The sequence below is a fragment of the Moschus berezovskii genome, chromosome 27 (genome assembly GCF_049115385.1).
Source record: "Moschus berezovskii isolate FMDL1 chromosome 27, NW_MosBer_1.0, whole genome shotgun sequence".
In the NCBI taxonomy this organism is placed as follows: Eukaryota; Metazoa; Chordata; class Mammalia; order Artiodactyla; family Moschidae; genus Moschus; species Moschus berezovskii.
This window is the reverse complement of record NC_142486.1, coordinates 40,283,368-40,295,990: the sequence shown is the minus strand read 5'-3', so window position 1 is coordinate 40,295,990 and position 12,623 is coordinate 40,283,368. Positions and strand designations below refer to the sequence as shown.

Here is a 12,623-nt window from a genome sequence, read left to right as displayed (position 1 = left end):
GGGTCGCTGTCTGGGCCCCGGCGCGGGGGCGGGGCGCCAGGGGGGAGGGGCCGAGGGCGGTGCTGAAGCCGCCGCCACGTCACTGCGGGCCGCGCCGGTCACGTGGCTGCGCCTCCGTCAGCTGAGGGTCACGTGGGCCAGGCCGGAACCCGGCGCCTCCGGCTCCGCTGGGCTCAGGATGCGCGGCGGACAGGGCGCGGCGCGGGCCCCGGTGATCCAGTTCACCAACTGCCGCATCCTGAGGGGCGGCGCGCTGCTCAGGTGGGCGCGGGTGCGGGCCGGGGGGCGCGGGCGGGCTCCTGGCCGGCGACGCGAGCCCCCGCCCGCTCTGTGTGCAGGGAGGACCTCTGGGTGCGCGGGGGCCGCATCCTGGACCCGGAGAAGCTGTTCTTTGAGGAGCGGCGCGTGGCTGACGAGCAGCGCGACTGCGGCGGCTGCATCTTGGCGCCTGGCTTCATAGACGTGCAGATCAACGGTGCGGCCCGGCCCCGCGGGGCGGGGACCCCGGGGGAGCTCCGAGCCCTGGGCGACCCCTTCTTTTCTGTGGCCGCAGGTGGATTTGGCGTTGACTTCTCACAGGCCTCGGAGGACGTGGGTTCGGGGGTTGCCCTGGTGGCCCGGAGGATCCTGTCGCATGGAGTCACCTCTTTCTGCCCCACGTTGGTCACATCGCCACTGGAAGTTTATCACAAGGTGAGGTCAGGCTCTCGGCCTCAAAGGAAGGAGGTCCCACGAGCACCCGGCCTCTTGATTTTCAAATATCATCTCTTCGGGTCAGCCAGCACCCCGTTGGCACTGAGCCTGGTCTCACCTGCTGGCCGCCTTCCCCCGGGGCCTGGGTCCCCTTTCCCCAGGCTTTCTCATCCAGGTGGCCCTCTGCCTGGTCTGCCATTGCAGCTGTGCCCACGGGCTTCCGCGTTCCGAGCCTCAGCACCTTCACCTGCCTCACAAACCTCCCCGGCCTGCACGCTGGTCGCCTCCAGGCACCAGAAACCGCCTCCTCGACTCAGTTGTCGTGTGTGTCCGCCCCAGGGACTTTCAGATTGCCACATCCTTAGCTGCTCATCCCCCAAACCGGTCCGTGGCAGGCAGCTCCTGGGAACAGCTTTCATAAAGGAGCCCCTTTGTCCACCCCAGGCTTCCTCTGCTGCTCCCATCCACACCCCCTAATCTTCACTTCTTTAAGTCTTGGGATTTAATTGTCCAAGGTCCATTGTTCCTTTAAGAAGTTTCACTTTGTATGCAGGTTTTCTGGTTTTGCTCTCTATCACGTTGTATTCCGTCTTGTCTTGTTCTGTGTATTGTTCTGTTTCCCTGAACTGTTTGTGAACTGCAGTAGGCATACATCCTGCCTGTTTATTTGGTTCTGCTTAACTTTTTTAAAAGCTTGTGGTTATACGAACAGCACAGAGTTCTTGAGTTCTCAAAGTTAATCAGGTTATCCTTTCCTCTCCCTTTTATGTCCCAGTTCTGTAGTTTTCCTCCAGAACAGGGTCCAGCCCAGGATCCCAGGTTGCCTGTCTGCTACAGGGTCCCCATCTGGGTGTGTGCGCAGACTCACAGCCAGGGCTGGGGGAGGTTGGCTACACTCCCTGGGTTCTGTCCCGGCCTCCTTACTTCATCTGTCAGCTGAGCAACATGGGACATTGATTTCTTGTTTCCTAGTCTCAGTTTCGTCAAAACTTAAGCAAGGCTTACAGTGTGAAGAACAGTGGTCTATCAGTGTTGTGTGCTCAGCACTACACTTGGTTCATATTAAGGCCCTGGTAGATGTCAGCTGCACATACCTTTCTGGAAATTTCCCCCGACTCTCTTATCACAGAGTCCAGTGTCAAAAACCAAGCTGATTTTCCCATTGCAAACTGGCCCTCAGTTCTGTGTTTTCTGTCTTAGTCATCAGGCCGTGATCTTCCTGCTCGGGACCCGGGAACAAATCCACTCTCTTGCTCCCTTATTCTTTGTCCTCATCTCTCTGGTCCCCATCAAGGGGTCTTAGTGGCTGTTATCCAGTCTCCCCACTGCTGTCCCAGCCCTGGGTCCTGCCTGGGTGTTTTCCCCAGGTGCCTGGCTCTGCACATCACCCACCCCTCTCCCACTGCAGCTCCCTCCTTTGCCCCCAGGCATTCTGCCCGGAAGTCCTTTGTTTTGTTCTGTCCACCCCAGCAGTGGGTGCCTGCAGCTCCTTTGCAGCCGACCTGACCCCCAACTCTGCAGCACCTTTGAGGATCCTGATATAGAGCGTGGGGCTCCTGCCTTAGGGAAGGAGTTTCTGGCCAGTAGGGCTTCCATCTTAACGTTTTCTTCCCAGCACCAGTCACCCCTCATAAATGCCTTGGGAGGTAGAGAGTAAACTGATTGGTGGAGGGGATTGAGGAGGGCTTTGAATATGAGAACGTTAATGCAAGGTGATCGCGGTAGAAGCTACAGAACTGTTCAGTTGCACCCCCCCCAAGCACTGCTCCTGCTGTTCTGCCCGCCTACCTCCAGGGCCCGTTCACAGCGCGCGGAACTGGATTGCTAGTTGGTCAGAAGTTCTTCAGGTCCACTGAGACCACCTGCTGTTTTTCTGGGGTCTCCTCCTCCCGCCTTGCCCTTCCTATCCTTCCAGGAGGATGGTCAGAGTGCCTTGTCCTCTGCTTCAGCCCCACTGCCTGCTGAGTCAACATAGGGCACCTCAGGGCGACAGCCGGGCCTTCTGTACTTTGACCTTTCTGCTGCCTTCCTGCTTTGCACGTGCCTCATTCCCTTCGCTTCAAGACTGTCTGTTCTATCTACTCGGTCTTTCTTTCTCTTTTAAAACTCTATTCTGGGAAAACTCAGCCATTATCTCTCTTTCTTATTTTCACTCTTTAACCCTTTAGTAAGTTTATACGTATCACTTGGCTCATTATGAAAAACTTCAGCCCTTCGCTCCCACCAGTTCCCTCCAAGAGGTGGTCACTTTCCACTCGGCAAACCTGTGGAACTTGTCTCCATATCTCTAAAAGATGTACCGATACTCCTGTTTTTGGGTTTAGGGCAGCATAAACGGGCTGGGAAAGTTAGCTTCTTGGCAGCCCCCGGCCCTGTCTCACCCTTCTAGCTTCCCAACCTCCCCAGAGTCTCCTGTGGTTCTGATTCAGTTATCCAGACTCGTCATTTTCTCATCTGTCAGCTCTGTTTTCCTTGGAATTCACCTTCATTGTTTGCTTAGATTCTTTATCTGCTGACTCAGCCCCATGGTTTCAGCCCGTTGTCTCCCTCTGGGTTCAGGATTTTGGGGTTCTACGAAGGTTCCATCCGTCCTGTCTTCCTGTGGGAGCTTTAGCGCCCTGCTCTCGCTGCCCTGGCTGCCCACACCCGCCTGGCAGCTGCTCATCAGGCGTCCAACTCAGCCTGCCTATTTCCTGTTGTCTTTGTCCCACTGAGCGTAAGCCTCTTAAAAATCGCTGTACCTCTCTAGTTCCGGCAGAGGGTGCCTGGGTCCCCCAGGCTCCCCGTTCCCCGTTCTTCTCCACATTGAAGGGGGGTGTGGGCTGGGACTCCTGCCTGCTTTGTCCACCTCTGAGATGTGTCACCTGAGCACCTGTCACACACAGGTGACTTGGCCCCTGGTGTCCAGACCCGGGCACACCGTGGCCGCACCCTTGGTGCCTGATCTCTCTGGCTATTCAGCCCTGCCTTGGCCCCTCGCTCTGCCTGGATGGTGTGCACGCCTCCTGCCTCAGCCCCGCGCTCTGGGCCTGCAGCTTGGCGACATCAGACTGGTCGCCCTGGCTGGGTCCAGGCCCTTGGTTTGCAGCCCACTGCCTCCTGGCTGCTGTCTGACGGGGCCACCTTGAGGACCCCGCTGCCCCATTCCTGCCCTGTGCCTGGGTGCTGTCTCCATGCCTCTGGGTCATTTCGGGCAGGCCAGTCCCACGTCCCTAGGTCATTTCTAGATTGCTGTGCTTCCTGGTCGAGGCCTTTGACCATCTTCTGATACCTGAGGGCAGGACAGCAGGGGCTGCGCTCTGAACTCTGGCCTCTGCCCTTGACTGGGCTGTGACCTCTGGGTGCTGGGCCTTGGGGGCAGGGCTTTAACAGCTGGTTCCCCCCAGGTCCTTCCTCAGATCCCTGTGAAGAGTGGTGGTCCCCATGGGGCAGGGGTCCTCGGTGAGTGGCTTGCCCCTCTCCCCGCCCCTACCCTGGGAGGCTCCCTGGGGACCTGTTGGCAGCCCCTTGCCTTCCAGATGCCCGACCGGGGAGGGAGGGCAGGCAGGCAAGAGGGGCCAGGGTGGGGGCCGCAGGGCGGGGGGCCTGCTAGAACCAGCCGCTCCCCTCCCCCAGGGGTGCACCTGGAGGGCCCATTCATCAGCCGGGAGAAGCGGGGCGCGCACCCCGAGGCCCACCTGCGCTCCTTTGAGGCCGACGCTTTCCAAGATGTGCTGGCCACCTATGGGGGCCTGGACAACGTCCGCATCGTGACGCTGGCCCCAGAGCTGGGCCACAGCCACGAGGTGATCCGGGCGCTGACAGCCCTTGGCATCTGTGTGTCCTTAGGTAAGAGAGGGGGCTGTCCTCGCTTCAGGGCGTCTGCTCTGGCTCCCAGAGCTGAGTCTGAGTCTGGGTCCCCACAGGACACTCAGTGGCTGACCTGGGGACCGCGGAGGAAGCTGTGCAGAGTGGGGCCACCTTCATCACCCACCTCTTCAACGCCATGCTGCCTGTGAGTCCCAGGCCTGCTCGGAAGGAGGGGGGCGGGGCCCTGCTGTCACTCACCGCCCCCTCCCGCCCCCACCCAGTTCCACCACCGCGACCCGGGCATCGTGGGGCTCCTGACCAGCGATCAGCTGCCCACGGGCCGCCGTATCTTCTACGGGATGATCGCTGACGGCATACACACCAACCCAGCTGCCCTGCGCATCGCCCACCGGGCCCATCCCAAGGGTGAGTAGCAGAGCAGGGCAGGGTGGGAATCGGTGGGAAAGATCAGGTGGGGCAGGTCCTGAGGCTCCCTGCCCCTGCAGGGCTGGTGCTGGTCACTGATGCTGTCCCTGCACTGGGCTTGGGCAACGGCCGACACACGCTGGGGCAGCAGGAGGTGGAGGTGGATGGGCTGACAGCCTATGTGGCAGGTGAGTGATCCCTGTCCCCAGCACTGCCAGCGTGAGGTCAGCCCCTCAGCACTCTGGTGGGATGTGAGCACCTGGGTGTTCCTGCTGACCCCCCTGGGGTGGCCCAGGGTGCCTGGTGCCTTCCCCCGGCCCATCCCCAGAACCTGCTCTCTCTCTTCTCAAGGTACCAACACGCTGAGCGGCAGCATCGCCCCGATGGATACTTGCGTGCGGCACTTCCTGCAGGCCACAGGTCAGTGAAGCTGGGGCTGTGCCATGTGTGTGCCCCGCGGTGGGGCGGAGGCTGCCTCTGGGAGAGGCTAGAGGCAGGGACCACCAAGGTCTGTCTGGAGGGGTCCCCAGGAATGTAGCCAGGGTCCAGCCTGCAGGAGGTTCTGTCAGCAGGAGAGGGCGGCGTGAAGCAGCAGGGGGCCAGAACCCAGAGCTACTGGCCCTAGAGCCACAATGCCCAAAGGAGGGGTCTGTGAGATTGTAGCTGCAGAGCTGTGGGGTGGGGGCTGTGCACCAGGAATGGCACGTTATTGGGGGGGAGGTGTCTGGCAGAGGCCATGGTGGGCTAAGCCCTGCGAGGCTCTAGGCAGTGCCCTAGAGCTGGGGTGTCAGGCAGGGGGCTGGGGGGAGCACTATGGTCCAAGGTGCTGGTTGGAGAAGCAGGGAGACAGGTAACGAGGCAGATGACAGTGGTGGCCTGGCTTGGGGAGTGAAGCAGGAGCTGGAGAGAATTGGGGTACCAGCAGCATCACCACGTTGGGGGGAAGGGAGACCTTGAAATTCCAGGGCTTGGGGGGACCCTGCTGGGGACCCTCTTCCCACCACACTCCACCCCAGCCCTGCAGGGAGCTCACTCACAAAACACTTTGGACCCAGATGCCTTCAACCGCTCCCCTTGACTTCCAGGGAGAGCACCCCTCCTGGAAGCGGGACCCCAGGCATCCATGAGGCCACCCGGGACTCGGTGCTCTGTCCCCCACCCCCCCAATCCGCCAACCCTGTCAAATGACAGAGCCAGCCAGGGGTCGGGGATGGTCACTACCACCCATGTCCCCAAGCAGGCTGCAGTGTGGAGTCCGCTCTGGAGGCTGCGTCCCTGCATCCGGCACAGCTGCTAGGGCTGGAGAAGCGCAAGGGGACCTTGGACTTCGGGGCTGACGCAGGTCAGGGCCCAACAGGGGGCAGCCTGGGACAGGGCCGGGGTGGGGGCAGGTGGGCCAGAGACAGGCGCTTCCCCATTCCCAGGGGCTTCGCCTGGCCAGGGCATTGGTCCTACCCCCCGCCTTCCCCATCGGGCAGGCCAGGCCTTCTGGCTTTCTAGATGGGCCTGGCAAGGGTGTGTGGGAGGCTGCCCTCTGCTGCCAGGAGCCTTGCTCCCTGCCAGGAGCCTTGTTCCCTGCCAGGAGCCTTGCTCAGTTGGTCTGTGATGGGCTAGGGTGTCCTGCGGAAATCGCGTCTGGGCCTTGGTTCCCCCACCCCAGCCTCGTGATGGGGACAGCAGTGGTCCTGCCTCTGCCGCCTTCTCACCGCCCCCCTCTGACCCAGACTTCGTGGTGCTCGATGACTCTCTTCACGTCCGGGCCACCTACATCTCGGGTGAACTGGTGTGGCAGGCGGAGGAGGCCAGGCCGTGACCCAGGACCACCGCTGGAGGGGATGCCCAGCCCCAGCTGGACACTGTCGGTTGGGCACTGGGGAGCTGGTCTCCAGAGAGCGAAGGGAACCCCTGCCCAGGTGGAGGCCTCGGCCCGGAGCTGGCGGCTTGGATAAACGTGTGCCCCATAGGGACGCGCCTGGTCTGAGTTTTGCTTCACAGTGGGACTTTGTTCCACCCTCACCCCGTGGCTCCTTGGTGGGGCTGGGTGGGTGTTTGTCCCTTAGGGTTGGGAGTGGCCGCTCCACCCTGCCTGTGGGATTCTGGGGCCCAGTGGAGGCAGCGGGGCCCCTCTCTGTTAGACGGATGTGTTGGAGGCCTCAGCCCCACAGGCAGATGGGCCAGTTGCAAAGGAGTGAAGGGCTGGAGGAAGGGGCTTAGGGAGCAAGTGTGAGGGTTGAGAAGTTTGCCTGTGGCGCTGAGGGAAAGGGAGCTACATCTTGGAATGTTCAGCAGGAAAGAACAGGATCCATTGCTCCTGGAGACAAGGAAATGGTGGAAGGAGCTGGAGAAGGGAGGGGCCTCGGGTGGGCACCACAGGGGGTTTGGGAGGCAAGGGTGTGCTATGGGCCATTGTCTGCCCTCCCGAGTTGGGTGGGCAGAATGGAGGCCCAAGGCCACAGCGCTGGACCTAGACACAGCACTGGGCCCACCTCTCTGACCTTCCAGAGAAGTCTGCACTGGCCTTGGGGCCCCTGGGTTGACCCTAGTCAACCTGCCCAACCAGCAGTCCCATGCTGCCTTGAGCCCTTGGGATAATCAGGGCTCCAACCCCATCTCCTGACCCATCTCCTGAGCAGATGCAATGATCCTTGTGCCCCCAGGGTTGGCAGAAATGTGGGCGACCCTGCCTGGTGCTGGTGGGCAGCTCGAGGTCCTCGCTGTGTGTCCCCAACCCTACCTCTGTGTCTGTCTATCAGGGTCATCCTGTGCCTTCTGTGTCCCCGGCCCTGGCAGCAGCGCCTCCCCCCCCCCATGCTGGGGGCATGGGCTCTTGGGCTCCTTGGATAGGACAACTTTGAGGTGTGGGGCAGGGGGTTTGGGGTGCCTTGCTGGCTTTGAGGACCATGACCCAGCAGGGGTTGGTGCAGCCCCAAGCCTGGGGTCGTTTTGACTTCCCCTCATTTGGATCCTGGGGTGGGTGCCCCTTCCCCCTTCACAGGGGAGCAGCCCTGGGGGCAGCAGGTCTGGGGCAGAGTTGTCCATGGCCCCAGCCACTGCTCCTGCCTCCAGACACTAAAGGAGGTGTCTGGGCCCAGGGGGACAAAGATGGTTTCAGGTCCCAGTGACTTCTGGGAGGAGCAGCCACGTGACACAGGGCTGAGGGGTGATCTGGGGCTGGGGGCCACCTGCCAGAGGAACAAAAGCCCCTCCACCTGCTCAGCCCAAGGCCTCCTCCAGGTGTGCCAGTGTATTAACCCCTCCCTTCCTTCTGTCTGTCTACAATCCAAAGGAGGTGTTCCTGTTTGTCAGCCTCATTTGTCAGCTGGGGAAGTGGGAACACGGGGTCCCAGGACTGGTGGGCATCAGCCAGAATGTGGCCTGACTGCCTGCCCAGGGGCTTCTGGTAACGCTACCTCTGCAGAATCATGGAGGGGCTCATGAATGTGGTGGTCAGTGGGGTGACACCAGGGAGGGTGGGCTGGGAGCAAAGGGAACTGCTCTGCACAGGCCCAGGGCTCAGGCTTAGTGTGGGGTTGGAAGGGGTGACTTGAGGGCTGGAGAGGAACTGTGGTGTGAGGAACTGAGCCCTGCAGCTGGGCTGGGAGTGCGGGTTTTGAGGTGGGGCAGCCATTGGAGTTGTTGGTTTTTTTTTTTTATGTTGAATACACAGATCGTTGTTGGGTTTTTTTTTTTATGTTGAATACACAGATCGTTCACCATTGTAACCAAATTGAAGCGCAGAGTTCAGTGGCGCTGAGTATGTTCACATTGTGCAGCTCTCACCAGTATCTCCAGGTCTCCACAAAGCCAACCTGCACCAAGGACGCCCTCACTCCCACCCCTTCTCACCCCCTCCCCACCTCGCTCACTTGTCTGAGTTTGAAGCTGTTGGGTTTTAGACACAAGGATGCCCTTGTGGGTAGTAAGGAGACCCTGTGGGGTGGCAGTGGGGCCAGACTCGGGTAAACTAGGGGAACAGGCTTGCCTTGATGTGGGCGTGGGGGTGTGGGGGAGGTGACGCCAGGTGTGTGCTGAGTCACTAGTGAGCGCTGGCGACTTTCACCATTTGGAGAAGCTGGGGTGGGATCGGGGCGGTGACCTGGCATGCTCCCAGCTTCTTCGTGGTTTGTTTGGGTGTGGGTGGACGTGGGTAAGAGGCTCTGCAGGGACGTGCTGGCCCCCGCAGCCGCCGCGTCGTGACTCCTCCGGGCGGGGGCGGGGTCCACCTGGCGGCCGAGCCCGGGCGCTGTGAGGCCTTTCCAAGCTGTTGCTGGGGGCTCCCTCCCGAAGCCTCGGGCCCGTATTCGGGATGACGGGTCTCCAGGCCCCGAGCGCACCCGGCACCATGGTGGGCTGTGGGCTTGGAGCCGGCTACAGGCGTGTGCAGTGATTGCGGCCGGAGAAGCCGGCTTGGGGACAGGGTGTCGACCACGCCGAACCGGGCTGTGGCCGAGAGGTCGGGCGTCCACAACGAACCTGGCTCAACTCGCTCTGCCGCGGCTCAGGCGCCGGGCGTGAGAGGGAGCGCAGGTCTCGGAGGAGGCGCGGCGCCCGAGGACTCGCGCGCCCTGGGCGGGGTTCCCTCCCGGGGGCGGGGCTCCGACTCAGGCCAATCAGGGCAGCCCTGCGGAGGGCTGCGCCTCGGCCGAGCAATAGGGGCGAGCGGGACCCTCTGACGTCTTCAAGCGGTGGGCGGGGAGCTGGAGCCCGGCCCCGCCCCTTGCCCGCCTCTCCCGCAACTGTAGCGCCGGCACTCCAGTCCTCTTCTGGGCGCCCCGCTCTCCCCAACCTGTAACAGCTAGGTGTGGTATTTCATAACGAGGTCCTGGACCCCTTTCCACATTTACGGCTTTGTTTTACAAACCGGAATTGCAATTGTAATACGGCTCTGCCATTCACTAATTTTTTGAACTGAACAACATGAAGGGGAGAGATTCCCAGGTGGACCTATGTGGACCTGTCTCACTGTTTCAACAAGGTGTCCAGTGTTCTCCAAGATGGATATCCTTGACTTACCCACCGTGGAACTATTGGGTTCCTCCCCACCCAACCCCAGCTGCCCTGGGGAAGAGGGACCGTGGAGTGATGGACAGGGAATTCTAGGAACGTGTGTGTGTCTAGAAGGCTGCAGGGGGCCCTGCCTGGGTACTCCTTTGGGCCCTGTGGATTCCTTCTCCATTCTGTGGCCTCAGATGGGCCTTCTGTATTAATTTCTTAGTGCTGAAAAAAAATAATTTCTTAGTACCACTGGACCGAATTACTACAATCTAAGTGGCTCAAAAAGACAAACTGGTTACTTTACAATTCTGGAGGTCAAATTCAAAAATAGGCCTCAGTGGCCTGAAGTCAAGGTTGTGACATCTCTCAGGAAGACTGTCTTACCATCACCAGCTCGTGCACACCACCGGCACTCGTTGGTTCATGACTCCCTCCCACTGGCAAAACCAGCAGTGGCGGGCCAGCCTCACATCCCACCACTGTGCCTCTTTAAGGCAGGGGTCCGCAACCCCCAGGCCACGGTACTGGTGTGGCCTGTTGGGAACCGGGCCACACAGCAGGTGATGAGTAGTGGGTGAGCGAGCGAGGAGTCATCTGTATTTACAACTGCTCTCCATCACCTGCTTTACTGCCTGAACTCCGCCTCCTGTCAGATGGGTAGTGGCATTAGATTCCCATAAGAGCACAAACCCTACTGTGAACTGTACACGCAAGGGATCTAGGTTGCAAGCTCCTTATGAGAATTATCCCCAAACTTTCTCCTCCTACCTGGTCCATAGAAAAATTGTCTTCCACGAAAACTGTCACTGGAGCTAAAACTGTTGGGGACTGCTGCCTTAATAACTCGTGATTGTATTGGGCTTACCTGGGTGATCTCCAGATTTTAAGGTCAGCTCCCTGGCCAGCCACCTTAATTCCCCCTTTTCACGTAAGACAGCATATTCACAGGTTGGGAGATTAGGAGGTAGACATATTAGGAGGCTCTGTTATTCTCCCACTGTATCTTCTGGGGAGAAGGGACTAGGCCTGGGCTCCCCACGGCTCCCATCAGTGTATGAAGGTGCTGTTGCCCTACATGCTGATCAAACTAGATGTTTTCAGTATTTGGAATTTTGACTGATTTGAGGAGTTGGCCCATTTTAAAGCTGAGAAAGCCAGTTCTGCCCTCCCCCTCCCCACACATACACATTGCCCAGGCTGTGGGATCTTAGTTTCCTGACTAGGGGTGAAACCCAAACCGGTCCCCCTGCAGGGGCAGCACGAAGTCTGGACCGCCAAGGACGTCCCAAGAGGAAACCCAGTTTTAGAGAAGAAAGCTTACTTACCTGAACCTCAGGCAACTTTCTGTTTCCAGAATTCTAGTCTAATGTTTTCCTCACAAAGCATGATTCATATGGGAGAATGTTTAGCCATATGGCTTGGAAATCATTGGCTGAGTCTGGCATTTTTCATCCATCCACCGACAGCCACGAGCAAACGCATCTTGGGAGCCTCAGGAGTGGTGACCAGGGACTTGGAAGGCAGAGGCAGAGACCACACTGTTATTTCCAAGCCGTGACCTCCTGATAGTGCCCTGTGTGTGTGTGTGTGTATTCAGTTATGTCCAGCTCTTTGCAACCCCATGGACTGTAGCCCCACCCAGGCTCCTCTGTCCAGGGATTCTCCAGGCAAGAATACTGGAGTAGGTTACCATTTCCTCCTCCAGGGGATCTTCCCAACCCAGGGGTCTCTTGTGTCTCTTGCATCTCCTGCATTGGCAGGCAGATTCTTTACCACTGCACCACCTGGGAAGCTTGGAGAGTCCCCTTCTCTCTCCCTAACTGGATGCGTCCTCACTGGTCTCCCAGCCTGCCATTCCCAGGTACAGACCTTTTTTTCCAGACCCACAAACCTCCAGGGGTGCAGGCCTGGCACCCTTCTTTTGTCTTTCCCTGCATCCCAGCAGAACTGGAGTCCTGGCTCTGCCCTTGACCAGCTGTGGTGACCAGCCTGGAAGGTGGCGTCCAGTGTTCCCACCTCCTGGAATGCACACCTTCCTGCAGCGCCTCTCATGTGGTACCAGGAGGTCCTGTGTGACCTGCAGACTGTCAGACGTGATGTATCGCTTTGGACATTGGGTTATAAAAGTCACTTCAGCTTCCATCTTGGGTATTCCCTGGGGAATTGTTTTCTCTGGGGAAAGCCCGCTGCCACGGCACGGAGACAGACAGCCCTGCGGAGGGACCCCATGATGAACCCAAGCTTCCACCAGCAGCTGGATGAATGAGCCCTCCTGGAAGTGGATCCTGCAGCTTCAGCAGAGCTTTTCAATGACAGCTGCCGCTAACATCTTGCCCACAACCTCATAAGAGACCCTGAGCCCAGACCCACCAGCCAAACTGCTCCCATATCCCTGACCCACAGGAACCATGAGAGCATCAGTGTGCGCTGTTTCATGCCTCTGCGTTTTGGGGTGATTTGTTCACAGTAATAGATGATTAACACACTAGCTCTGCGATGTTAGGCAGGTTCTGTAGCCTCTGAACCCCAGTTTCCTCCTTTGTGCCCGAAGAGTCATAGAAGTGACTGAAACATAGAAAACGGCACAGTGCAAGCACAGGGCCTGGTTTGCTGTGAGTACTCCGCACCCATGTGCCATGTGCTTCCCAGCCCCCTCCCAGGTTGGTTACTGTCACCCTCCTGCCCCTCCCCGGGTGGGACTTGAGCTCACAATGTCAGGC

The 12,623-nt window shown here is 59.4% G+C and overlaps 1 protein-coding gene across 4 annotated transcripts; it reads left to right on the top strand.

Moving 5' to 3' along the window:
- Nucleotides 1-103: 103 nt before the first annotated feature.
- On the top strand, nt 104-6,873 carry AMDHD2 (amidohydrolase domain containing 2). Of its 4 annotated transcripts, none has more exons than XM_055409265.2 (11): nt 104-261; nt 339-475; nt 554-693; nt 4,080-4,134; nt 4,309-4,521; nt 4,599-4,687; nt 4,764-4,908; nt 4,989-5,096; nt 5,260-5,328; nt 6,149-6,250; nt 6,633-6,873. In XM_055409265.2, the coding sequence occupies exons 1-11, from the start codon at nt 179-181 to the stop codon at nt 6,719-6,721; spliced, it is 1,230 nt and encodes a 409-aa protein (XP_055265240.2). In that variant the 5' UTR covers nt 104-178; the 3' UTR covers nt 6,722-6,873. The 4 variants fall into 4 exon arrangements, with proteins under 4 accessions (XP_055265240.2, XP_055265238.2, XP_055265241.2 ...); XM_055409263.2 differs by having other exon boundaries at nt 6,523-6,873; XM_055409266.2 differs by having other exon boundaries at nt 6,569-6,686.
- The last annotated feature ends 5,750 nt before the right edge of the window (nt 6,874-12,623 follow it).

Coding starts and splice junctions, on each gene's coding strand:
- AMDHD2 (XM_055409263.2), top strand. CDS start 179: ATGCGCGGCGGACAGGGCGCGGCGCGGGCCCCGGTGATCCAGTTCACC. Junction 694..4,079: donor CACTGGAAGTTTATCACAAG/GTGAGGTCAGGC, acceptor GGTTCCCCCCAG/GTCCTTCCTCAGATCCCTGT. Junction 5,329..6,148: donor GCACTTCCTGCAGGCCACAG/GTCAGTGAAGCT, acceptor GTCCCCAAGCAG/GCTGCAGTGTGGAGTCCGCT.